Source organism: Bremia lactucae, linkage group LG15 (assembly GCF_004359215.1).
Source record: "Bremia lactucae strain SF5 linkage group LG15, whole genome shotgun sequence".
In the NCBI taxonomy this organism is placed as follows: domain Eukaryota; phylum Oomycota; class Peronosporomycetes; order Peronosporales; family Peronosporaceae; genus Bremia; species Bremia lactucae.
In genome coordinates this window covers 381,842-407,114 of record NC_090624.1, presented here as the reverse complement: position 1 = coordinate 407,114, position 25,273 = coordinate 381,842, and the positions used below count along the sequence as shown (strand labels likewise).

The window sequence follows — 25,273 nt, the reverse complement described above, 5'->3', positions numbered from 1 at the left end:
TCAACAAGACACGTGAAGTAACATAAACACTAAAACCGATAAGACGCTCGTTTTGATTGCCTAGACGATTTTACTTGCATGGGAATTTGCACACATCGCTATTTGCGTCCGCGTACATAGCCGCTGTACTTGTCCAGGTGGTCACAATCCGTCTCGCGCAATTACACCGGGACCGACTTGGTGCTTGTAGTAAAGTCGACCACTCTTCTTTCTTTGTGCTTGATTGCGACCGCCCTCCCTCCATCTTTGTCATGGCGTCTCCGAACGTTACGCCGTACTCGGCACTCGATACGCTCGAATCCGGTGGCAAACTCGACCCAGCGTACCACCACCAGAGCAGTACCCCCTGTATCCTTAGTTGGCGTAACCTCAGTTACACGGTGAAAACGGCAAATGGTCGAAAAACAATTTTACAACATGTCAGTGGACGGTGCGCGCCCGGCGAACTCACGGCGATCATGGGGCCGTCGGGCTCGGGTAAAACGACGCTAATGGACCTCTTGGCAGACCGCATCAGCTCGGGCGACGTCACGGGCGCGATTGAGCTCAATGGCGCGGCACGTGTACCCAAGTCGTTCCGAGCGGTTACGAGTTACGTGGCACAGGAAGACGCGCTATTGGGGTCGTTTACCGTGCAGGAGACCATGTGCATGGCCGCGAAACTTAGTCTACCATGCAGTGTGACATCCACGCAAATTGTTACGCGGGTCAACGACGTCATTGAGGCCATGGGGCTCGCTACATGCCGCCATACGTTAGTGGGCGACATGTTTCGCAAAGGTCTCTCTGGGGGCCAGAAACGTCGCTTGAGTATCGCAATGGAGTTACTCGCGAACCCAAGCATTTTGATTCTTGACGAACCTACGAGTGGCCTAGATTCGTGTGCGACACACAATGTTATGAAATTGCTTGAAAAGCTTTGTACCCAAGGCAAAACAATCGTATGCACGATCCACCAACCGTCGTCGCTCGTGTACAATTTCTTTACCAACGTCATTGTGCTAAGTGCGGGGAGCACTGTGTATTGTGGGCCGCGGTCTCAAATGATGGCGCATTTTGCGTCAGTGGGACACGATTGCCCTCCGTACGTGAACCCTGCCGAGTTCTTTTTGAGTCTCGTGAATACGGACTTTGAAGACCATGCAGACGTGTCAACACTTGTACACCTGTACAACGAGAGTGACATATACAAAGGACTTGAAACGCGCTTAATGAATGAATGCAAAACGTTGCCGCATGTGTCAGACATGGAAACAACGCTACCACCGTCTGCCATGCGGCAATTTCGAGTGCTTTTGTACCGCAATATGCTCAACAATATTCGCAATCCAGGCATCTATTGGATTCGGCTCTTGATGTACTTTTGTCTGAGCTTCATGGTTGGTACAATGTACCTTAGTACCAACAACAACCTGACCGAAGAAGACCTGGTTCCCCTTCTCTTTTACGTCCAAGCCTTTTTGGTGTTTATGTCCGTTGCAGTTCTTCCTTTTTTTATCGAACAACGCGCAGTCTTTGCGCGGGAACGTGCCAACAGCTCGTTGAGTGTCTTGAGCTACGTCGGTGCCAATTTTGTCGCTACGTTGCCAGGCATTTTTCTCCTTGCGGCCATTTCGACGGCGCTAGTGGTTTTGCTTGCCGATTTAAACGCATTGGGGTACTTTTTACTCAATTTGTTTCTCTCTTTAGTCGTGGCCGAATCCATGATGCACGTAATTGGGGCGACAGTTCCGCACTATATTATTGGTATTGCATTAGGTGCGGGGATTTTTGGAATGTTTATGCTATGTGAAGGGTTTATGGTCCCGCGAGAGTCGATCCCAACGTATTGGATCTGGGGCTATTACCTTGCGTTTCATTCGTACTCGTTCGAGTCGTTTGTATTTAAACAATTTGAACACGAGACGTCTAGTGTGGCGCGAAATGTGCTGACAAAGTATGGCATGGAAAATGTCCATGTTGAACGGAATATGTTGCTATTGATTGGGTACGTGTTTGCCTTCCAGACAATGTTTGCTCTAATTCTGTGGAAATTTCACACGGGCCGTCGTTGAGGAAAAAACGTGGTTGTTATAGTCGTGTAATGCGTATTTAGTAAGGATGGCACGGATTGGTTTAAATATCTTTTTTATATAATTCATGAGTGTTAGTCAAGAGTCATAGGTCGATTTTTAGTGTGGTGCAATCATTTCCATAAGAGCTTTTAGTGCCTATTTCTTGTAGCTACACTTTCCTGTTTCTTTGACTAGTCTTTGCCAATACCTGACGATAGCATGACCCTTTATTTTTTGCATCATTTCCATTGTTGCTGGGGATGGTTACTCATAAAAAAAGATTTGCTGGGACGGCTTTACGGGGTGATTCCTCCTACACAAAGTTGGAACAAGGAAATCTCACCGCCGACAAGTATCAAACTGCCTTTAAATGAACGCAGAGAGTGCCTTCAACGCCGCAACGTACACGACCTGGTCGACTGTAAACGAACTTCACAACGTATCCTCTTGCGAACTGGTTACGCGTTTTCAAATCTCGTCGAATTTGCTTTGTAATGACTCCAGTATGGGCAATCGATTCGCTCGAAACGGTTGAAAGTTCCTCAGAAGCAAAGAATCGAATCAATACGCTCGCTAGAGTTTGCACTTCACCAATTGCCTTTGGCGACGCCAAGAATAGCCAATTGCTTAAGCTGGACTGCATCATCACTAGGCACTTTCGTAGTCTCACTCTATATCGTGTGTGCATCAATGGGAGAGTTTTGATCCTGTGGTCGAGAAGTTCACGCTGTTAATGGCAGTGAGCAAATTCTGAATCAATTAGCACAATGAAAGACTGTAAAATTGAAAATAAAAGTATAGAGAAAGCGTAAACTATTCTAGTAAGATCTTCCGCGAACATTCTTCCTTAAATGATCGCTTCCCTAATGTCGCCGTAACTTGTGGTTGTCGCTTACGACGTTGTCCGCTGTTTTCGTCCGCAACATCCCACGGAGTTTAGCCCAAATTCGAGAAAACCAGCCACGAATCCTAGTGAAAAAGGTGTGAAGAGGCGATGCTGGTTTAGGACGCATACTGGCAATATGGGCGTCTGCTGTTTTTAAAGTCGTACTTGCAACGTGGTCGTTTGTAGATGCCCCATCTACAGGCTTCTCAAACGATTGCGGCGACATAGAATTTGTAGTTCGAATAGGTTTCGCCGCCTTTGTCGACGTCTTTTGAAGATTTTGCATGGCTTGAATTTTCGTGACCACACCATTCGTAGGAGGTCCTTTTTTAAGCGCCGCTTGAATGTTTTGATGTAGCTTTTCTTTTCCATAAATAATCGCCATTTGCTGGATAAAAGTTTGTTCTTTGGGATGGCGCTTGGAATACTGTTCTGCATAGAAAATAGCACTAGACAAAAGTGCATCATCGAAAGGGTTTTCCACTGCCTTGTCAAGGTGGAGAAAGTGAAACATTTCTGCGATCGGGTAATTCAATCCATCATTTAGGATCTTGGCTGTAGGTTGATAGACGGAACCTTTCATAACCATGATTTCGTTTACCATTTTAGCGAGCTCGTCTTCGTATTCAAGTATTAGGGAGAGAGCCACATATAAATCAAATTCTTTTCCAACTGTCGCGCGCGAGTAGCTGATAAAAGCTTCGAGCAATGGGTTTTCAAACAACTCTTTTAAAGTCGTTGTCTCTTTATTGCCAAGAGAAAACGCATTGGCCGAGGATTCGACAACTAACGTACCGAAACTTTGATACAGTCCTTGCTCGAGCTCGCGTGCAGCTGTGGATCCTTTTCCTCCTTGAATATACAAATAAAGTTTTTTTAATCCCAGTTTAGCTTTTAATTTCCCAGCCAGGTGCGACACCAAATCTTCATGGGATGTCTTTGATGTCGATGATGACACCGACTTGAGCTTTTTCATAACATATTTGAGTTTGGGGAGTTCCGTGGGCTCAAGTTTTTTATCAAAACGTTCAACAAGCTTCACGATCTTCCTTTCGATTTTTGATTTTGAAGCTTGCGCGATTTCCTCTTTCGATTTAAATAACCCAAAAAGTCGTTCTTCGTCTCCAGACTTGATTAACGCGATGGGTGTCGTATTCATTCGTGTGACTTTGTCATTTCGTGCACTGACATTGGCTCTCGGAAGCACGTCCTGTTTAGCCATTAGCGAAGTAGCAGCTCTGGCTACGTGGAATGCTACAAGGATCGTTAGCATCGAAAACATAGGACTTACGGCACCGCTGCTTCCTGGAATGTGGGAACAAAACAAATGACGAGGTTACCCGAGGGTTATGTGAAAGACATCGTAGGGGTTCAAATCTCAGATCAGATTCCCAACCCAGATTCATGATTTTTAAAAAAAAAGAAATCAATCTTTCCGTACGTGAGATGTAACGAGGCACTACTGACTTGTACTGCTTCAGTACAAGTCCACATCGCACTGCCTCAGTGCGAGGGGTGCCTAAACGTCACTTCACCAATACTAGTACGTGCAGAGGAAGACTCTCTTTAAACCACTTGCTTTAAATAGGGTTAATTAAACACTGTATTTAATATACTTAAGTTTTTCTATTTTTATCTTTTTAATACTAACTAAATCGTCCTCGTTTATATGACGGAGCTGAGAAGGTAAACTATTCCAAACATGTAATAAAGTCTTATTTGTCTCTCTTTGCGCGTCAAGCGCTGACTGGACCGCGATGAAAGGAGATATAATGGTCTATATCTACCAATGGATAAGCATGTAGAATATTAACATGTAAAGTAATATTCTCCAAATAATATCTACCTTTAGATAATATATTAATTAACAACCTTGGATTGTTAATCTCATGTAACGTTACACCTCGCTACATCTTCCTTAAACGACAATCACTCTGACTGTCATTGGTTAGCGTGCTTACTATAAGACCAGTAAATTTAAAGCGATGTTGATTGGTCAGAACCATCATTTTGATTCTATCGCATGGTTAACAAGTCCATGCGGTATACGAGTAAGTGCGGCGCCTTCGGCTGCGGTTCATGCAGCCGCGGGTGATGCATTATTGTCTCTTGCGGCATACTTTCCGTCTGTCGTAGTGTCATCTTTTCGCAACTATAATTGCGGGTGCACTTGACGATACACCACGTAAAAAAAAATGCGACACCTCTTTGGAGGTCGACTACGAATGCGAGTCGAACGAAATGGCCGACTCGGGGAGGACAGAACAGTCGCCTGATCATCGTCAGGCGGCTAACTATGAGCCTTTGAATGAGTAAATGTTCATTGCTTCTTGGCGCATATATATTTTATATCAAACTGAAGACATCCGGGAATTTAGTGTATTGCGGTTCAGATGGTTAAGAGGTGCGTTGATAAGCTGGATCGAATCCCGTCGTGCCCGTGTAAAAAATCTGGAAATTGATAATATAAATTTCCAAGGAAGAGTTGTGTCGAGAAAGGGTGCCGCCAATTTTTTAGAGTCACTTGCCCGCGTTAGAATTTTGAATAGACGGTCGTCGCCATGGCCCGCAAGGGTGGCGGGTGGCCAGATCCCGATTCCGACGTGGATAGTGCAATTAACGATCGTGCAGGTCGCCCTAGAAAGCGTCAAGACCACGTTTACGACGTCGAGGGAAAAAGAGGCCTTCAGCTCTCAAGTGCAAAGCTGTATACAGATCGCACTTCTCACTTGTACTACAGAGGAAATCATCACGGTTGAGAACCTTGTGGTCCATCGAAGAGGCACCGGTTCCGATCTGCCCACAGGAAGTGGAGTGTCACCTTTCGAAATGAGTGCCAGACGTCGTAAAGCACCACTACGCTGTCTCTCCACTCTTCTCTCACTCTTGGTTTCGTCGCCATCACAATATTCATCAAAGTCGCACGCGACTGGAAAAAGGAGTCACTAATCGACTTACATGCTCCCATAGCTGCACGGCAAGCGCACAGTCGAAGAACACGTGTTGCTCAGTCTCAATCGCAATGCATCCAGCACGTGCGCAGTTGCGAATGCGTGGGTAAGACGCTTCCAGGAACCAAAATCGCGAGCGCACTGGAAAAATTCGAAACGCGAGGCGGAAGTGTAGGTCTTCAAACACAGGGAGGATCTTTCGCAGATGCTTTCAAAAATTCACATACGACTTGATCTGCTTTGCATCTGCACGCTGGGAGTGCAAGGTCATCGGATGTGGTTTCGTCGGTGTTATCGGCTGCCAGACCACAAATAGCAGCGCTGACCGCGGAATTGCAGGGACTAAACACACCTTCGTATCAGTGTAGCAGCCCACGTGGGGAAGCGATCGTCGCGTGCTGAATGGGGACTGCATAATGAGCTTTCTCGCGCCGAGCCGCACAACAATCTGTGGGGAATCCTTGTATAGCACTCTCAGCCATTGTGTCTGGCGGCCGGGCGTCACAGACGTGATTGTAAAGTCAGTATAACGCTGGACGAAGACTTGCTGGGAAAGCTAAGTATTCCCTTTTTCGCATAAAGTCGACTATCCAAATATTCTCGACACGTGCAGTCTGAAACTCCGGTGCGGTTCGACAGCCATCCCGATACAGCGACGATGTGCTGCAACGGTGTTGGTTCTTGGAGTCTGCTCTTAGTGAAGTGCAGCGTCTTAGTGAAACCAGATTGGCTACCGAAGACCATACCATGCGCGCAACTCCATAGGCAGATCTTCCCTCGTGACTTCCCAGCGTATCTTATACCACAACATCCATGTCGTTTTCCACCTGGATGAAGTTAATCTTCACTTGATCAGGTCACCGTGACGGAGCGGAATAATAATTGATAAAAAGTCGAGGGCGGAGCTGTAACCCGTGTGAAGAAGAACCAGCTTCAGCAGCTCGCAGCTCGCTGTCGTCCTGTTCAGCGTCTCTTCTTCACGGGCAGCACTAATAAATTGTAAAAGCAGCTGGAGAAGCTGGCGTTTGAGGTGGGCCGCCAAGCTTGGCATCCCCAGACCACCGTCACTTCGTCTCTGGAAAAGGAAGTCAACCGGAATTAGCTGAATATGCGACGCATCTCGTTCGTGTTTCCGACTCAGCACAAAGCGGTTTAGCATCGACTGCCACCTCTGTACGACTCTCGGTGGGACGGACACATGTTGTGAATAGTGCCACAATCGGGAAAGCACCATCGTCTGTGCGACTAAACGCCAACCACGAAGTATGCGTGCGCGTCGATACCACAATTGGAAGCCTTCATAAAAACGCTGGTCAAGCCATTCAAGAAGAGTCTTGTCCACGTGCCGTTGACCGAACTGAATACCGAGATACTTGACTGTCTCCGACCGATCAAGCACTTGGATGTCTGGAAACGAAGGGAAGGTCTTGCTTCGATTGAGTGCAAGAAGAACGGACTTGGTCAGATTAAGCTGGGCTCCAGAGCCACGACAGTATTCCGCCAAAAGATAAAGCTGTCCTTGTATATTCACAAGCAAATTGCCGAAAAGGGTCGAGTCATCCGCAAAGAACATGCTGGTGGCCGTTTGGTCTGCATTTAAGCATACGCTAAACTTCTCGTGGGTGCGAAGCAAGTTGCCTAGTGGCTCAATCGTCAGAACAAAGAGAAGCGCAGACAATGGGTCTCCTTGTTTTACTCCTCGTGTTGGATGCAATGCAGGCTGTATGTTTTGGTTGATAAGCAGGTGCGCTTGCGGATTTATGTACAACAGCCTGACCCATCGGATGAATGAAGCACCGAATCCCATCCGATCAGCACCCGAAACATGTAATCCCAATGACTCGATCAAATGCTTTCTGGAAGTCTAAGAATAGCGCATGCTTCTCCATCGCGAGCCGTTACCAGGTCTTGCAGGTCAGCGAGAAATCTGACATGGTGGTGAATCTACCGACCTTTGACAAACCCTTTCTGATTAGCGTGAATCAGATCCAAAATGACTAGCTGAAGTCTGTATGTCAGAGCCTTAAACAAAACTTTGACGTCAACTTGGATAAGTGCGATAGGTCGGTAGTTGCCTGGCTCAGCGGGGGATCCCTTTTTGTGGAGAAGTACGACGGCAGATTTCTTTTGTGATGCTAGCAGCTTACCGCGTTGAAGTCGGTCATTAAATACAACGCTTAAGCATGCACCAAATATGTCAGGAGCGACTTGGTAGAAAGCAGCGGCCAAGCCGTCCATGCCAGGTGCTGATGTCGACTTCGTGTGTCGAATTGCGCTTGCCAAGTCAGCAGACGTGACTGGAGCGTCCAAGAGGTGCGATCGACGTCTGACAAGACGCTAACAATCGAGTCGAGAATCTTTTGCTGAATGAAGACGTCAGTTGAAGAAGCTCTCCCCCCTGAACTTTTAGGTCTCCCAATTCTGTCCTTCAATGCTCCATAAAGCGAAGAGAGATATCGTGTGGATTTGACAACACACTTTTATTCGGTGTGACAACTTCCTCGATTGAGACGTGTCTCAAGCTCGTATCCAGCGGGTGGAAAAAGTGCTTGGTCGATTTTTCGGAGTTGGTAACCTGAAAGTCGAAAGCAGTATATTGGTTGTACTGACTCGTCCTCAAGACGACCTCTTTGTAGCTTCTCATGGCTTCATCGAAATGCTCACGATTTCGATTGTCCGAGAAATTGCGGTACCGAGCAGAAGCTTGGTCAAGTTGAATTTGAGCTTTTGGACCGCATGTGCGTCTTGTTGCCGAAGCTTCTCCTGAACGGCCTGAGGCTGACTTTCAATTTCCCCAAACTTTTCCTGGTTTAGAAGCGGCGCGCAATTTGTATAAGACCAACTCGGCTTCTTTTTCGATCGCTGTTACTTCGACTGGGTACTCCAGTAGATATCGAGGAAACTTCCAGTAGCCTCGGCCATGAAGTTGCTCACCAGACCGAAAACACACACTATGTGCAAGGTGGTCGCCAGCATGCTTTGGCAAGAAATACCTCGAGTCACCGGAGACGTGTGTGTAAAGTGACTTCGACATTAAAAACATAGTCTAGCCGATTTTTTCGAGGGAGTGGGCCTGTGAATACTCGTTTGCTGTCATAGTGAATCGGCCATGCATCAACTACTCCCAGCTTTGCCAGCCACTCGAGACAGCTGAACCTACTTGAGTCATAGCGCAGGTCGTGGGAGCAACAGTCAAGTCGAGGATTTAAAGGAGTGTTTAAGTCGCCTAAAACCAAGTGTTTTGCATGATCTTCAAACGCCTCAGTTCTAGGCTTAAGAAGCACTGTTGCTTTTCTTGCATGTCAACGGGTGCATAAACGTTGTGAATGTAGATGGGAGTTCGCTCGACAATGACTTTAACGACAAGGTAGCGACCAGCGATCGATAAGTCAGGGATATCGACAGCCGTCTCGAAACCGGGAAAGTCTGGTCGGAGCACTGTGAGCACTCCATTGTTTCTTTCTCGGGTGGGTCGATGAAGCAGAAAGTTTGGATCGTTCACAAAGACCTTGTGCTAAAGGTCGATTCTAGATGAAAAAATGAAGTTCGACAGATGCGTATTGTCGCCGAACTTCGTTTCTTGGACACATGATACTGAGTACTTGGAGAGCATGCTCTCAATAAATAGGTGGCCGTTTCTTTTAATCCCGTTCGTGTTAACGGTAAGAGCACTGACGTTGGTCCATGTTTACCGAGTCGAGAATGGTTTAGTAATGACGGGTTAAACCCCCCTGCTACCATCACTACTTCACCATTGTGAAACTGGAGCTGGAGCACTGAAGAGTCTTCCAGGTAGAAGCCATCGAGCTTGCGAAGTTCTTCAAGGTCATCCAACAGATAACCCTGCCATTGTACTTCGCTCCATTGCTGTATGCAGAACGATCCGAGGTCTGCTCACAAGATACGCAGGAGTGTGTTTGGATGAAGAAGTCGCGTGTGGTGCGCCGGAATCCATTCGACCGGCTGTCCTGTGATATACTGAATCCAGTGGTCGTTGGTGAAAAGGGTCGGTGCAATCGACATAAGTGCGATCTCGCAAAAAAACTAAGGCCTTGGTGGCTGGAGATAGCTCCTGGATCGAGTCCGACGACGTTCACCACTTTGCACACGTTTTAAATATATCCTTGCGCTTCGACGGGACTGCCATACCCATAAACCTTGTCCATTTCGTGCTTAATGTTATGACTTCAGCCGGTTGCGATGCACATAGAACGCGATTAATCACATGCAGCTGTGCGATCTCGGTAATTTTGTCTCCACTATCAACCATCTCTAACGCAACCGCGCTGCTAAAGGCTAGAGGGCACTCCACCGCTTTTTATAATGTGGTCGGGATTCGTTACGTTTTCGAGAAGCTTGCACACACCGTCGACCTTCTTGTCTGCTTTCACCAGACAGTCTGGGAGTGTGTTGAGAAGTGCGGTGTTCTCGTCATCTAGCATCGACTCGGCCACTTCCATTATAGTCGACGCTTTTGATGCTTTCTTAATCTTGGTGTGGTGCTTTTTGATGAAGAAAGCAGACTCGGAAAAGGCTTACACCTCGTCCGGGTGCTTCACGTCAATAGGAACCACTTGGTAGCGAACACCGTATTTCTTGTCAGTAGTCACGTTCTTTGGCGTAAACCTTACCTCCGTCGTTTGGAGTAGTTGGTCGTGGCTATGCCATTCAGAGGAAGCGTCTCTTCCTTCACTGTCATGTTGGAGAAGTCGAAACCGTTGCGTGCGCGCTTTTTCTTGCTTAACACGGTCGTGAAGCCGTCATCCAGACCATTAGTGAGGACGAGACGTTTCTATACATTCTTCAAGCTACTGGGCGGAGTAATCCTTTCATTAGAGCCGCTGTAAGTCAAAATAGACAACGCCTCAGCGGTGTTTAGAGGCTTGGTACTATCAGTGACAGCGAGTTGCTGTCCATGCTGAGCCCCACGCTGAAGCTGACCTTCCTTTTGTTTGAATTGCTCAACTGCTCGCTGCAGTGAGGTTGAGCTCAAGGCTATTTTCAGCTGCGCATCTGCATCCGCGGCTTGTGCGTTATTCGTTCATTGCGGTCGTTGAGGCTGCCTAGTCTTAGGAAGGCCAGTCTTAGGAACAACATTTGGCGGAGGAAAAATGTCTGCAGGTGCATCAGGATCAATTACATGGTGGGAGCGATAGCCGGATGGTAAACGCTCAGACTGGAACGGAGCGTTCTTGCCATGTGCAGGGTGCAGCTTATTGTTGAAGCACACTTGACCGCAAACAGATCCATTTACCATCAGCGCGCTTGGACACGAGGATGACCGAAAATACACTCGGCGGACGTAATACCAGTCGCCAGATTCACTTCGCGGAACGTGTCATACACCGGTTTGCATCCAATGAGGAACAAGCGGTGCAAGATAACGTCGGTTTCCGTGTCCGAGTACGTTGGAGATGTCGATAAAGTACCGTCCGCTGAGAATGTCAAATTCCTTGAAAGTGTAGACACCATCAATTATATTTACTTTCGTGCGCTCCAAGCGCAGACACGCGTCCCTCGAGTTGACCTTTAAGCGAGGAATTCCGCCTGGGAGCTTGGAGATCTGACCGATCTCAATTTGCTTGTAAAGTTCTTCTAGGTGTTTATTGCCGTGGCTTTTGCCAGAATGCAATGCCATGATTATCATCAGTGGTGTCTTCGCAGGCTCCGGCCAGTGTCAATTATCATGTCAAATTTGAGCGCGGAAGCATATAAGGACGTGCGTGCTCCATACAAGACGTGATAAACGACCAGTCTCCTCCCGCGGCATATTGACGCTCGATTGCTTCAATGTCGCAGGCGAGAGGTTTGGGAGCTTCGACACGACGGCGAGCAGCGTCAGCTTGAGCAGAGTCGCGCCGTAACGTTTCCTGCTGCAGTAGCACGTCAGCCAACGTTGGACGTGAATCCAAGCGTGGAAGCGGAGCTGCAGCACGTGAAGGCGAAAGCTCCATGGATTCATCGGCAGGTGAAGCCACCTCAGCAGACGAGCCAGACACATTCCGATCAACGTTTGTATGCACCGTTGGTGTAGCACTCATAGTTACATCCATCGTACCCTCCATCCTAGAAAGCTCGGAAACCTTAGGAGAGGGAATCGCAGGCGGACGAGATGAAGATTCGACATGTTCAGCGCCATGAGCCCCGTCCGCTGAATTTCCAGTTCCTACCAAAATTTTGGAGGAAGATGGGCACTGTGAGACATCCGGCTGGATACTGGGCGCGAACCCAACATTGGAGCCAATTGCGACACGCGGCAGCTGCACATGCGAAAAAGAGGCGGCTTCTAACCTTTCCATAAGAAAAGACGGTAAAGCAGCTGGGAAGAGAGGGGAAAGGGTTCTTCTGGAATATTAGTTGTGGGGTTGCCGGCAAATTGAGAAGTTGTCTCATGGCTCAGTTGGTAGAGCGTCAGTCTCATAATCTGAAGGCCGCCAGTTCGATTCTGGCGAGCACTGCTTTAATAATTCTGAGCAGATGATTTACGACGAGATTGTCACGGCTTGATGTTGCCGGTTTATGCATGGCTTGTACTTTCTGAGCCACGGTAATCCTAGAATGACATTATTTTTATCATCTAAATCTAATTTCATGAAATCATCATCGTACAGTTGACCTTTTACTGTGTATTGAATATCAGCTACAAATTTTTGCTGTTCTGTTGCTACGCGAGTTGGGAGCCTTGGTATTAAATCAAGGCTACTTTTCCCTGGGCCCCGTCGAGTTCATGTTGTATGAACTTGGCTATGATTCAGTGTGAACAGTATGGCGCCAACGGCTGGCCCGCCTACGACCAAGCTCATGCGTTCCATACAAGGTTACTTGAATGAGTGAACCTTTCACGCGTTGCGTGATAGCCTTCTTAAGGGCCTGAAAGCTCGTGGGGTTGATTATAAGTTAAAATAAACCAATCATAGAATTAATAATGTCTGATTGCGTCAAATATTACCAACTTTAATACTATTGGAACTATTAAGTGAATATTAATAAAAGATAATAATTTTGTACTTCTATATTGATTTCCTCGCTTAGGAGATAATTTTTTTAAATTCCTCTTCAAGGATAGAATATTTATTTAACGTGACACACCCCGTTCGAACATTGAACGTCAAAAGTCCGTATTCCTCATGAGAAAAAGATTAAAAAAAACGTTTTTTAGGTTATTTTATGCCAACTCCACTCTTTCGTTTTCGCCAATAGTTTTTCAGCTCGCACCCCCGTTCACACTCGCCAGTCAATTCCTCACACCTCCATCTTTAGCTCTCATGGCGTCTCTCCGGAAGCTTGTGGCCTCTTCGGCCACGATCGCGCGGTCCACGAATCGCTCAATGGCTGCGCTAAGGCTCTTTGGTGAAAGTGAAGGCCTGGAGACCTATAGCTTTCGATAGACGGTGCATCGCCGTGTCTGCCGGAGCACTCCACGGAAATCGATGCAGCTGTGGATGGGCCGCGAACACTACTCCAATAGTGCCGATCCTCGTGCTGATTTGCCGGGCCTGCGGTAGTTGTGCCGTTTTTAATTCCGGGATGCGACCCTCGAGAAACCAGCGTAGTCCATCTTCACCCTGTTTTAATGTCACAATACGTGTGGCTGCTGCACCTTGTGACCGACCCTCGATGCAGCCGTTTCCCCGAAGGAGCCAGCAGAACGAATCGGTAAATGGCGACTCGTGAAGCAGCTGTATAGACGGAGCAGCTGTCATGTCCCCTCCAATGTTAATATCCGGTGAGGATAATAATATAGACGTTGCCCACCGTTGAAGTGTCTTTGCCGAATGTCGCCCAGGTTGGTTTGCCCGTACAGGAAGTCGGAAAACAAATTCCCTCGGTCCAGTCCGACGCACGTGCAAGTCGGCCAGAGAGCATGAGGCTATTCTGTTATACTTGCGGTGCTTCAGCGTGCCTCCATGCTCGTCCAGGACCCATGGATTATCGTTCCAATCGAAATGGCCCAAAAACTTGTGATCTCCGCAGGCCAAATATTGGTGTCATCTCCACGGGGCGGGTACGCCTGATAATACGAGAGGACCCAATCATCATCCTCCCACCAACTACTGACCCCCTGGAGCATCGCGCTACAATGCTCGGAGACCCGTGATCGGACTCCTACCAACTGAATAGCAGAAGGAGCCAACCATTCCCCTAGCGCTTGTAGGAGCGTGTATCCAGGTGAATGGTCCGTCTGACGGCGTGCACGCCCCGAATCTGGCGTCTTTGGAGTCACCCTGGTCGCTTGTAAAGTCGGTAGGTCCCGATATGCCCACGTGCGCCATGCTCCGAAATACCGATCCTCTTTTTGCGTTAGCCACACCACTGCATGCTTTAGTCTTTGTGTCTTGATCGCTACCGTAATGGAAACGAGTCCAACTCCACCTGCCTTCTTTGGCGTCACTAGAATACCCGGATTGACTTTGTGCCGACACCGCTCTGTCGATGTAGCGTGCGCCCAGAGAAATTGCTTGTAAAGGTTGGATAGCTCGACTTCGGCCCATCTTGGAAGATCAAATGCAATCGCCGTGAACAGAATCGACGGTAGAACGATAGAGTTCAAAATGAGTACCCGATTTTCCACGCTAGTAGCCACTTTAGTTGCGGTCAGGAGTCGCCGCTGGATCTTGCGAATACGCTGGGCCCAGTTTTTGTTAGTCAGCTCCCCGGTTCCCACTTCGTACCCAAGACACCTGGTCGTGTCTGCGGGAGATACAATGTCGATTCCGTGCCAAGTGGCCAAAGAAACCGCCGTGTTGAGGAAGATTACTTTACTCTTGGCCGATTGGACGTGTAGGCCAGAAAGTCGCCCAAACTGTCTGACGAGCCTGAGAGCGTGTGGTATCTGCTGTGCTTTTTCCAAAAACAGAGTAGAGTCGTCCACAAACGCTGAGAATAGATGTCGCCGCTGTTGCTGCCGAGGAACACGTAGCCCCATTAGCTGTCCATCCTGTCTTAGGGCAATACCAAGGACTTCCACTACTACCAAGAATAATAGGGGTGCCAGCGGACACCCTTGACGTATACCAGAGACTACCGGTATCGCCTTGGATTGTTGTCCATTCACCACAAAACGGGCTACCGTGCCTCGATGTAGACGCGTCACTAGGTCCACGAAACGTTCGTCAAAACCAAATCGACGTAAAGCCTCCGATAGAAACTCTCTGTCGACGGTGTCGTAAGCCTTTTTAAAATCCAAGAGCAGAATACATCTGCTGTTGTTTGCGTCCAGTTCCTCCTCCGCCCGAGCTGTAGTTAACTGGGCCAACATCATCATGACAGTTTTTTGCATACGGCGTCCGTGTACAAACCCTTGTTGGGAGTCACTGATGACCCGCTGTTGAACCCTTTGTACTCGGGTGGCAAGTACTTTAGCGAAGAGCTTGTAACTCGTCTGCAGTAACGAGATCGGGCGATAATCCATTGCGTCAGTCGAGTCGCCTTTTTTCCGCAGCGGTATAACGAGAGCTTCAACAAAAGAATGTGGCATCTCCGCCCCTTGGAGAATTTGATTGCATATCGTTTCCAGTGCTGGAACCATAAAAGCCGCTGAGTCCTTGTAAAAGTCATTATTTAGCCCATCTTGACCTGCCGCCTTGTGTCTTTCAAGCGCCGCGACGGCTAACAAAATTTCATCCACAGATATTGGCTGTAGAAGAAGAGCGTTGTCTTGGTTTTGCAGTCTCTGCCCGGTCGGGATACATACAAATTCACCGAATTTAGTGGGGAGGTCATCCAGCTCCACTGTTCGATGAATCGTGCACAGAACTGGAGACCATTCCACAGCAAACCTATCCGCTATGGTCATGTCTCTCCGGAACGCCGCTCCGTGTCGCTGGGTGATATTTGTGACATGCTGATCACTCTCCCAATCGGATACACTTTTATACGCCCACCGCAACCGCGCCGTAGAGCGTGCAAGCTGGTCGCCCAGCCGTATCAGATGTGCCTCCCGCATTTCTTCCATATTGGCTGAAATCCATTAATTGTGCCCTATTTCTTCGACGTATCTTCTCAATGACGCGCTTACGTCGTTGTTTTTCGCGTTTGGTTATACGTTGGATACTCTTTACGCCTTCGGCCACATCTGCGTCCCATGTGTGAACTGTTGTTCCGTGCCCGACCTCCATATTCGCTAACTCATGGTGTAGGTCCGCTAGCACTCGGTCGGGCTTGTTCGTCTTGATAGGATAAGTGACTTTAAACTGATTCGGCGGCCTTTGCGGCGCTAAGGTGTCCCTCAGATGCAGTTCCACCTCCTGGTGATCGGAAAAGAGAGGTGGCGAGCGAACGGATACCCAGACGACGAGGGNCATATTTTATTGGCACGACAGGTAGGTGTCCCAGCCCTAGTGGTATTTCTAAACAAAGTGGATCAAGTGGACGACGAGGAGCTGCTGGAGCTCGTGGAGATGGAGATCCGCGAACTCTTGGAAGCGTACGACTTCCCTGCGGACGACATTCCCGTGGTGCAGGGATCGGCATTGGCTGCCGTAGAAGGCCGTGATCATGATATTGGACGCGACGCAGTTCGCAAGTTAATGGACGAAGTGGACGCGTACATCCCCAACCCCGTGCGGGATTTTGAAAAACCTTTTTTAATGCCTGTCGAAGACGTTTTTTCAATTTCCGGTCGTGGCACGGTCGTATCAGGTCGTGTGGAACAAGGTGTGATTAATACAGGGGACGAAGTGGAGCTCGTGGGTTTAAAACCAAGTTTTAAAACCACATGCACCGGTGTGGAAATGTTTAAAAAATCCTTGGATCGTGGCCAAGCGGGGGACAATGTCGGATTATTGTTGCGTGGTCTTAAGCGAGATGAAGTCCTGCGGGGCCAAGTCTTGTGCAAACCCGGGACGATTAACCCACACACAAAGTTTGAGGCTGAAGTGTATGTGTTGAAAAAAGAAGAAGGAGGGCGTCATACACCGTTTTTTAGCAACTACCGTCCGCAATTTTTCTTTCGGACCGCGGATGTGACGGGCAATATTTTGCTGAAACAGGGCACGGAGATGGTCATGCCAGGGGACAATACGGCCATTGACATTGAATTGATTCACCCCATTGCGTTGGATGCCGGAATGAAGTTTAGCATTCGCGAAGGCGGACGTACAATCGGCGCCGGCGTCGTGTCCAAGGTCGCTGTGTAACTTTTTTTTTTCACCGTTTCGACGGCCACTTTAAAGTTTAAATGGCAACTCAATACATTTTTTTTTCTTTCATTACGATCCCAACCCTCTTGCCATTTCTTCTATCTGTCGTAAGCAACTTTTTTTTTTCATTTTTTCTATCCCAAGGCAATGTTTCCCCATGATGTCCGCATTCAAGACACGGACGCGGATATGGCAGCTTTTGCCGCGGCGGCCGCGCTTGTAGTGGCCCGCGACTCGGAAATGGAGCTCTGGTGCGTCCGAAAGGCATTGACAATGTGCGGAAAGCTTGGTCGAAGCTCTGGCTGGCGATTCCAGCACGCTTTCATGAGACGTGAGAAGAAGGGCGGACAATCTTTAGGAATGTTGGGACGCAAATTTCGATTAAGCACACCAAGTGCGGCTTGGATCTGACTCATGCCGTCGTATGGACACTCACCCGTGACAATCTCCCAAATAACAATTGCAAATGAAAAGACATCGGCTTTTTCCGTATACTTTTGATTCCCAAGCACCTCAGGGGCCATCCACTGAACCGTGCCACAGTTTCCCGTCATCGTTTGCACGTGGGCTTTTACGCGTGCCAAGCCAAAGTCCGAGAGTTTAATATTAAAGTTTTTATCCACGAGTAAATTGGGACTCTTCAAGTCGCGATGGAGAATCGGGCGTTCAAAATGATGGAGATACGCCATGCCCTTGGCTGTGTCGTAAATAAAGCGCGTGCGCATGTCTTGATCAATCGATTTGCGGTTCATACGAAGGACACCCCAGAGCGATCCACGCTGCAAGAGTTCGACCACGAGAGCGCGATGGGGTGGGTCCATACACGCCCCCAAGAGACGGCAAATATTTGGATGCCGCAACACACTCATAATTTCGACTTCCGACTGAAATTCATGCAAAATATCCCGACGAAGATCTTGACAAATCAAGAGTTTCACGGCCACACTTTTGCCACGCCATTTGCCTTCGTGAACTTTCCCAAATGCACCTTCACCAATCATTCGACCAAGGGTAATCTCTTGGAAATCAAGGTGCTGACTGTACCCGCGTGGGGGATTCGTGGCCACGACATTCGTTGATTTTAATGGCGTCACGTCGTGTTCATGGTCCCCGACGCTAATACTCGTTAAATTGGTCCGAACTGACTCGATGTCGCTTGTGTCCGTCGTCGTGGCTTTGGCGTCTTGCCCTGCATTGAACCACGCCGACATAAAGTGCGGGATCTTGGCTTTCCGTGCGCCGTCGAGCTTTAACTGTTGCACAGGTTCCGTGGGCTGGCCAAGAAACTCGGTCGAGTTGCCCCGTGCACGCACATGGTCGTGTTGCCGAATCGTTGCCACTTGCGTGTCGTTGTCGTCATTGTCGACGCGTGGCGTGGCTTTCTGTCGACGCAATTCCTCCCGAAACGCGGCCTTTTGCGTCACATCAAGCGTAGCCGCCTCCGAATCCACGGGTCCATCACCGACACGTCCTGAAGCCTTGACTGCACGTCGCCCTACGGCTGCCAAAGGACCCATTTTGATCGGGGACCCCACGGTGCCAAAGAATGTGCTCGTATCTGGCGCGTTCGGGTCCATTGGCAACAGTTGTGGCTGCTTGCGACGCTGGAAGGTCATTTTTCGCTGGTTGCCGCGCACTTTGGCGTTTTCCTTGTTCATTTGAGGCAATGAAATGGCCACGGTTTTATTTCGACTTGGGAAAGCAAAAGTGGCCACTTTGTTGCTACGACGCAACACTCTCTTCCGCGCGTCGGGTGCGACGAGTCGGTTGCACTCAATCTCTCCCGCCAAAAAAAAAAAAAAAACGGATCGTATTAGCTGAAAAAAAAATACACAAAAACAACCCAAGGAGGGAGGACGTGGGAGGGAATCGTACCACGGCAAAAAGAAATGCCGCGCCCCATCATCACGATGATGGCAACTGAGTTGCTTCATGAAGTAGTATACATCCTGTGCGGCTACACAACCGACCGAGTTACTGTTCGTGACAAGCCCGACCAGACGGTAAGCAAAGAAACTTTGAAGTGTACGGAACACGACTCGCCCAGCAACCGAGGGATGGATTTCGCTCGTAGCGGACCCCCCCCTCCCCTCACGTCGAGAAAGTGTCGCACGCAATTGTAACCCCCCCCCCTAAACCTCAAGTTGCTTGAAATGAAACTTCATACTGCGTGCAGCTCCCAACAAGCAGCCAGCCCCTCGGCAACTCGTTGTCGCATCCACTAATTTAATTTGCGCCAATCACGTCGTGTTAAACGGAGCCATTTTATCCACGAATGTTTGTCAAGGCCAAAAGCGTCGTGTCGAAACGTGTTGTCGTGGCACATACAGTGAATGTCCGGTTTATACACGCATGTCGAGTCTTTCGACTTGCATCGGTTTGTATACCCATGTATACAACCTACACGTGCAAGAATGAGCGCTTCCTCTTGTCATCGTCACTTCGCGGGCCCATCGAATTGCGTCGTTGTGGGCCATTGTGGGAATGACCGACGTCAGTGACTCGCTCGGTGGCTTGCCGAGTCTCCAGTTCTCGTTCGACCGCCAGCGGCAACTCGAAACAACGAGCGACGGCCTCGTACACAAGGCACTCGAGGCGTACGACCAATTTCACGCGCACAAGAAACTCGCGGCCACGTCAAAGCAATGGCGTCTCGTGAAGCGGAGAAAGTCGCTTACCGTCTACCGTGAACGTGGACAAGCCACGTCCCGTCAAAGCAGCCGCGTGTATCTCTGCAGCGGCGTCATTCCAGGCACGGTTGAAGACATGGTGCATGGGTCGTACTTTGACGACACGGAGAGCATGCGCATTGGCGTGAGTGTGCTCATGGACAAGTGTTTGGACGCGCGTGTGCTGCACGTGTTTGAACGGAACGCAGCTGCTTGTCGCGTCGTCTTTTCAGGAATCAAGTGGCTCGCTCTCAAGACTCCGACGTCTGCGGCGCTTATTAACGACCGAGATTTGCTCTTTTACAATCGCATTGGCCGCATCGTTGATCGACGGGGACGGTATTTTGTCTATTGCGTCATGGACTCGATTGATTTGGATCAAGTGCCTGTATACCGGCAACATCGATTGGAGCGCAGTTCGGTTTCTTTGTGTTATCTCTTTCGACAGGTGCACGAAGAGTGGGTCGGATGTTTTGTCATGGGGACGTCTTCGATGGGTGGGTCACTTCCACGTAGTGTGAGTGAACTCATTACAGCGGAGCGCATGCTTTCCATTGGCAATTTGATGCTCGTTGCACGTGCCAAAGCCTACTCGGCTCGAATGGCCACAAGTGCCGACCGCCTTCCTTCCACGAGCCTGTCGTGTGACGTTTGCATGAAAAAAGCATCGCTTTTGCGAGGGACTGTGAAACTTTGTATGGGTTGTCGCCGCAATACATGTCGCAGATGCCGCGAATGGTGTACCGTCTTTCGACTCGAGTATCGCACACAAAAACCGTGCAAAGAACGGTTTTGCATGCCATGCATCTCGGATGTTACGCGAGTGACGGTCTCGAGTTTCTACATTAGCAGTCTTAACGAGTTTACAAGCACGAGTATTGATCTTCAGAGCTCTATCGAATCGAGTGTGAAATACGATCACAGTAGCCACTCGTCGTCACCGCGGGAAATCTCCGACTGCGACTTGGACCAGTGGTTTCCTGCCACTCAAGAACCACCGTTGCACCATCTTGAGGGGTTGGCCACTTTTGTCGAAAGAGCCAGTGTTGCAAGTGCAAAAGACATGCAATGGAACCGAAACGAATTGCAGTACTTTTCTAATCTATTGCGCGAGTCGGGCCACTTTCAACCGAATGAAAGCACCAGCAGTAGCACTGCGGCGACTAGACACGACAGTCCCACTCGAGCGACTCAAAGCCAGTCGTTCGATCCGACCAACTCTATGCCTCTCCCAAGGCCGGTCAAAATTGATGGCACTAATCGGGCGTACATGTCGGAAGATTTCACATTGTTGCACCTTCAAGCCTTAAGTGTTGATGAACTTGATTAACACGTTTTTCAGGCAAAAGTAATGCAAATAATGCCACAAAACGTCCTTTTTTTATTATGTGCATTAGCTGCGTACACTACACACACCATTACTACATTAACAACACCGCGACCATCATTCATTCTCCTTACAAGTTGCTAGTGATCACGTCGGCAATTGCAATGAGAATGTTAAACATTTGCGAGTACATTCCGAGCTTCGAGGCATATGCCATCTGCGCCGATGTGTTGACAAGCACGGCGGGCGCTATCGTTCGATTCGCATCGAAATCGTTGTTGCCTTTGGAACGGACATCTTGCAACCTTTTGCAACAACGTGCTTTCACCCACCCCTGAATACGCAAAACGACTCGAAACCATTCCTCAAACTCGAGTGTCCGAATGGATTTGAGCACAAAAAACGTGCGTCGCAAACACTCTTCCTCGTACGAGATCATCATTCCCATGAGAAAAATCACCGACATGTACCCGGCGTACTGTTGGTAATGCGCCGGGGAGAGACTACTCGCGGCAATGAGAATACCCAATGCCACAACAAACGTCGTCGATGTTGCATAAATGAATCGTACGCGAAAGCCGGATCGATGGGCAAACAAGACGGCGTTTAAAAAACCCATGTAATACACGGGTTTCGGTTGTCCCGATGTGCCAAAATTGGTGTTTTCAAATGCATCAATTTTTGCCCCCGTCGAAACCGCCAAGAGCAAAATGCCCATGCAACAAACGTGACACGCAATAACAATGGACGAAAAAATTTGCGTCGAACGAACGTACCCGCCCTTGTTGATAAAAAGATCCAATAGCCGGTCTTTTGTGGCCTGTTGCACCTGGGCGGCCTCGACCACGGCTTTCATGCGTGGCGTATCGTATGCGTCGTCTTCCATTCGCATGGGGCTCTTGTCATGATGCTTGATACTAATAGTCACCCTGGAGTCCCGAGTCAAAGCCGCGTGCTTGGCCTCCTCGGCCTCTTTCACCCACCGCGCGTAAAAGGCTTTGCCCACGAAATACATGAACAAGGCTGCGGAGAGGTACAAGGGCACCGTAATGCCAAAGCGCAGCACAAGCGCATAGGTCAAATCACTGTCATCGACAAGTGCGTCTCGATTCACTCGAAGAAACTTAATGTCCTGCAAAAGGAGCACGAGTTGGTTTAGCAACAAGGTCCAGATGGCAAATCGGATCGTGCGGAAAACGCCCTGGTGCAACGAGCCAGAATTTGGGTTTTCGTACGGAAATGGGTCAATTAGATACCAATATCGGTAAAAACACTCTTCTACTTCGGGATGGCGAAATTTCAAGGAAACGCGATGCAAAAGTGCTTTTTTGCTAAATTTGTCCGTCTTGATTTCGTCCACGGCGTCCGCATCCATGGTCCCGGAAAAAGGCAATTGCAAGCAAAAGTTACGACGACGCAACAACTCTTGGCGGTATTGGGACACCATTCCCCCAATCGCTGTGATGCCGTAATTAATGGCTTGGTACGAAATGTCCGTGTACGAATCAAAAAGCGAGGGGTTCGGGAGGGTAGGGCGGACACTCATCATCACAATGAGGTAAGTGAAAAAAATGCCCCACCCAATGCAACACGATTTTATGTACCGCATTCGCGTGATGCCAAAAATTGGGATCAAGAGGAGAAGCAATGGAATAATGGGGCCGCGAACCTTTTCCACAGGTTTCTTTGCAATCATCATGATTGCAACAGTGGCAAATACCATGGCCGTGACGTTTTCGAGAAACTTTCGACCAACGTTGGTAAACGTCGCAACGATTCCAAGCAACAAACTCGGCAACATGATACCAAAGGTTAGGGCTATTATTGTCCTTTCATCTTGCGCCGTCCGCCCAGTTGCATCGGATGGAGCCCATTTGTGACTTCGCCACTCGTTTACATAAAGCGACGTGAGACCTACAAATCCAATAAAGAAACACGCACGCACTCGATTCACTGACGTCTCTTGCGCAATGGCAAGGTAATTGTCTTCGTAGAATGTTGGGGCCACGTTGGAAAAGTAAAGCGAGCGCCCCATGTTAGTCTGTTGCTGGATGCGCTGAAACTGCTGCGTGTAATAATTCTTGGCCTTAATTTGCTTCATTATGTCTGCAAAAATGACATAGGGGCCACATGTTTACGTTATCACTTTGCCACAAGCAACACGAAAAGACCCATTTTTTTCGTACCGTTGAAGCCACCAGTGTACTTGGGTGGGGCGTTAGCAAGCAATATGGTTTCATTTGCATCCGCATCGGTATAGGGTTTGACACTGTGCGAAAGAACGCGGCTGCGAGCGTGGTTTCGGCTGTGACTCATACTGACGCTCTGTCGACTGACGCTCTGTCGACTGCCGCTATACGACGGACGTGCGCTCCCACTGCTCTTGGACGTGTCGCTCCGTAGCTCAACAAAGGGACCATTGTGCTCTTCCATTAGGAGGGTAATGCGACTCGGTGTAAGTTTTGATATTCACAACGCCAATCCTGCAGAAAGTGTCGACGATGTGACGATACAATAAGACAAGACAACGAGTTTGTGCAAAATGGCAAATTGCCATGGCACTTTTTTACGTACGTGAATGATGTCGTCTTGCCCTTTCCGAGTGAATTGGGTACTGAGCGAATTGATATGCGCAGGCACATGTGGCGCCAATGGAAAAAACAAGGCTATAGCCCAAATCCCTGCATCAAGATTATAAAAAAAAAGTCGCACGCAATGACCAGCTGGCTAGGTGACCGATCGTCTGTTTTTGTTTTGGCACACCGCGAGGGTTGATAATTAAAGCCCAAAGTGTGTCGGAAGAAAAAAAAGGCAACATTTAGAAGCAAGACCTCAAGTTGCCGGATCATTTCACGAGCGTGGCTTTCTGAACTTTCGTCCCTAAACCTCCGTGGCGTGCGAGTGGTACCACCACTGTCATTAACAAGTAGAAAAAAGGCGCGATAAGTGAGACTTTTAAAGACGCTCAATGTATTCTTGGGTTTTATCGCTAGGGATGGGTAACCTGTTCCAGACTTTGATTTATCGCCGAAGCTTCTTTCCGCGCGTTCTGGGCGCATTCCAATTTCGCGCAGAAAAGAGGCTATTGGGACGCTCATCGTCGAACAAAAGGCAAAAAGAATGAAAAGTAACGACATTAGCAGTCAACATTTATTTTGATGGCAGGATGCAAAAATAGATCCATTTGAATTAAAAATCGGATCGTATGCATGCAAAAAAAACAAATCGGTAATTGTCACAACGACAAGACTTCAACGATACAAAGTCACATTTCTATTGGCTAAAAGATAATGTTTAGATTTACATAACATGATAAACTCTGGAACGGGGTAAAGTTGCCCTATGTTGCACAATCCCGCTAAGCCTTCACCGTCCAGCAGTGCGTCATTGAATCCGCTATCGATCCCAACAGATTGCTGGAAGTTGGTAAATCTATAATTCATGGTGGCATGCCGCCCGACCACTATGGTCGGACGAGGCTCTTCGTCTTTGTAAATAGACTTAACTAGAAATGGTGCATTTAGCACCATGTAAACCATCGACCACAGGCAAGGAGGCAAATCTTATGTTCCTGGATCATGTATACCAACTGTAACGGGGTGTATCGTTACATGAAATTAACACTTAAAGGTTGCTAATTAATATATTATTTATTAGGTAGATAATATTTGGAGGATATTACTTTATATAGTAATATCCTGAATTCTTATCCATAAATAGGTATAGGCCATTATAAATATTTATTTGTTCCGCAGACTAATCAGCTGTAGAGGTAATCAAAGAGAGTTACAGATAAGATAATATTTCAGTTGCATGTTTAGTATTAGTTTATAATTAAGTTAGAGTTAACAGATAGAAAGAAGAGATACTTAATTATATTAATACATTTTTTATTTTACCCTCTTTAAGCTAGTTACCTTAAAGAGAAGTCTTCCTCTGCACGTACTAGTGTACGTGAAATAACGTAGGGCACCACTCGCAACTGAAGCAGTGCGAAGTGGACTTGTACTGAACCAGTACAAGTCGTACTGCCCCGTTACACTTCGTAGCACTTTGTAGTCCGTCCAAGGACCACATTTCCTTCATCTACCATGGATATGTTAGATGATAGTGGGAATACGCATCACGTTTCCGTGATAGCTACTCCTTTCTAAGTGACATAGAAAGGAGTGCGGTCGAACGAATGAGTTCGACCGTAAGGAACGATGCCATCTCGGCCATGCTGTCCGATTGGACAGAGATGCC

At 48.2% G+C, this 25,273-nt stretch overlaps 7 protein-coding genes across 7 annotated transcripts; 3 read left to right on the top strand and 4 right to left on the bottom strand.

Moving 5' to 3' along the window:
• Nucleotides 1-251: 251 nt before the first annotated feature.
• CCR75_008130 (uncharacterized protein) lies at nucleotides 252-2,054 on the top strand (the record flags this gene model as incomplete). The annotated part of the gene is made up of 1 exon (XM_067966184.1): nucleotides 252-2,054. One exon carries the CDS (start codon nucleotides 252-254, stop codon nucleotides 2,052-2,054), a length of 1,803 nt encoding a protein of 600 aa, XP_067819170.1.
• Nucleotides 2,055-2,409: 355 nt separating this feature from the next.
• CCR75_008129 (uncharacterized protein) lies at nucleotides 2,410-2,697 on the bottom strand (the record flags this gene model as incomplete). The annotated part of the gene is made up of 1 exon (XM_067966183.1): nucleotides 2,410-2,697. The coding sequence occupies one exon, from the start codon at nucleotides 2,695-2,697 to the stop codon at nucleotides 2,410-2,412; it is 288 nt and encodes a 95-aa protein (XP_067819272.1).
• Nucleotides 2,698-2,917: 220 nt separating this feature from the next.
• Nucleotides 2,918-4,162, bottom strand: CCR75_008128 (uncharacterized protein; the record flags this gene model as incomplete). The annotated part of the gene is made up of 1 exon (XM_067966182.1): nucleotides 2,918-4,162. The coding sequence occupies one exon, from the start codon at nucleotides 4,160-4,162 to the stop codon at nucleotides 2,918-2,920; it is 1,245 nt and encodes a 414-aa protein (XP_067819271.1).
• Nucleotides 4,163-16,291: 12,129 nt separating this feature from the next.
• On the top strand, nucleotides 16,292-17,029 carry CCR75_008127 (uncharacterized protein; the record flags this gene model as incomplete). The annotated part of the gene is made up of 1 exon (XM_067966181.1): nucleotides 16,292-17,029. One exon carries the CDS (start codon nucleotides 16,292-16,294, stop codon nucleotides 17,027-17,029), a length of 738 nt encoding a protein of 245 aa, XP_067819285.1.
• A 173-nt stretch (nucleotides 17,030-17,202) lies between these two features.
• Nucleotides 17,203-18,938, bottom strand: CCR75_008126 (uncharacterized protein; the record flags this gene model as incomplete). The annotated part of the gene is made up of 2 exons (XM_067966180.1): nucleotides 17,203-18,812; nucleotides 18,908-18,938. The coding sequence occupies 2 exons, from the start codon at nucleotides 18,936-18,938 to the stop codon at nucleotides 17,203-17,205; spliced, it is 1,641 nt and encodes a 546-aa protein (XP_067819284.1).
• Nucleotides 18,939-19,516: 578 nt separating this feature from the next.
• Nucleotides 19,517-21,031, top strand: CCR75_008125 (uncharacterized protein; the record flags this gene model as incomplete). Its single annotated transcript, XM_067966179.1, has 1 exon — nucleotides 19,517-21,031. One exon carries the CDS (start codon nucleotides 19,517-19,519, stop codon nucleotides 21,029-21,031), a length of 1,515 nt encoding a protein of 504 aa, XP_067819283.1.
• A 28-nt stretch (nucleotides 21,032-21,059) lies between these two features.
• Nucleotides 21,060-23,588, bottom strand: CCR75_008124 (uncharacterized protein). Its single transcript, XM_067966178.1, has 2 exons — nucleotides 23,215-23,588; nucleotides 21,060-23,134 (listed from the first exon to the last, which is right to left on the bottom strand). Exons 1-2 carry the CDS (start codon nucleotides 23,459-23,461, stop codon nucleotides 21,159-21,161), a joined length of 2,223 nt encoding a protein of 740 aa, XP_067819282.1. The 5' UTR covers nucleotides 23,462-23,588; the 3' UTR covers nucleotides 21,060-21,158.
• Between the last annotated feature and the right edge of the window lie 1,685 nt (nucleotides 23,589-25,273).

What these genes read in the sequence shown, in the direction of transcription:
- CCR75_008124 (XM_067966178.1), bottom strand. Translation starts at nt 23,461, where the DNA reads ATGGAAGAGCACAATGGTCCCTTTGTTGAGCTACGGAGCGACACGTCC. An exon ending in GTACACTGGTGGCTTCAACG is followed by an intron (nt 23,135 to 23,214) that starts GTACGAAAAAAA and finishes TCATTTTTGCAG; the next exon opens with ACATAATGAAGCAAATTAAG.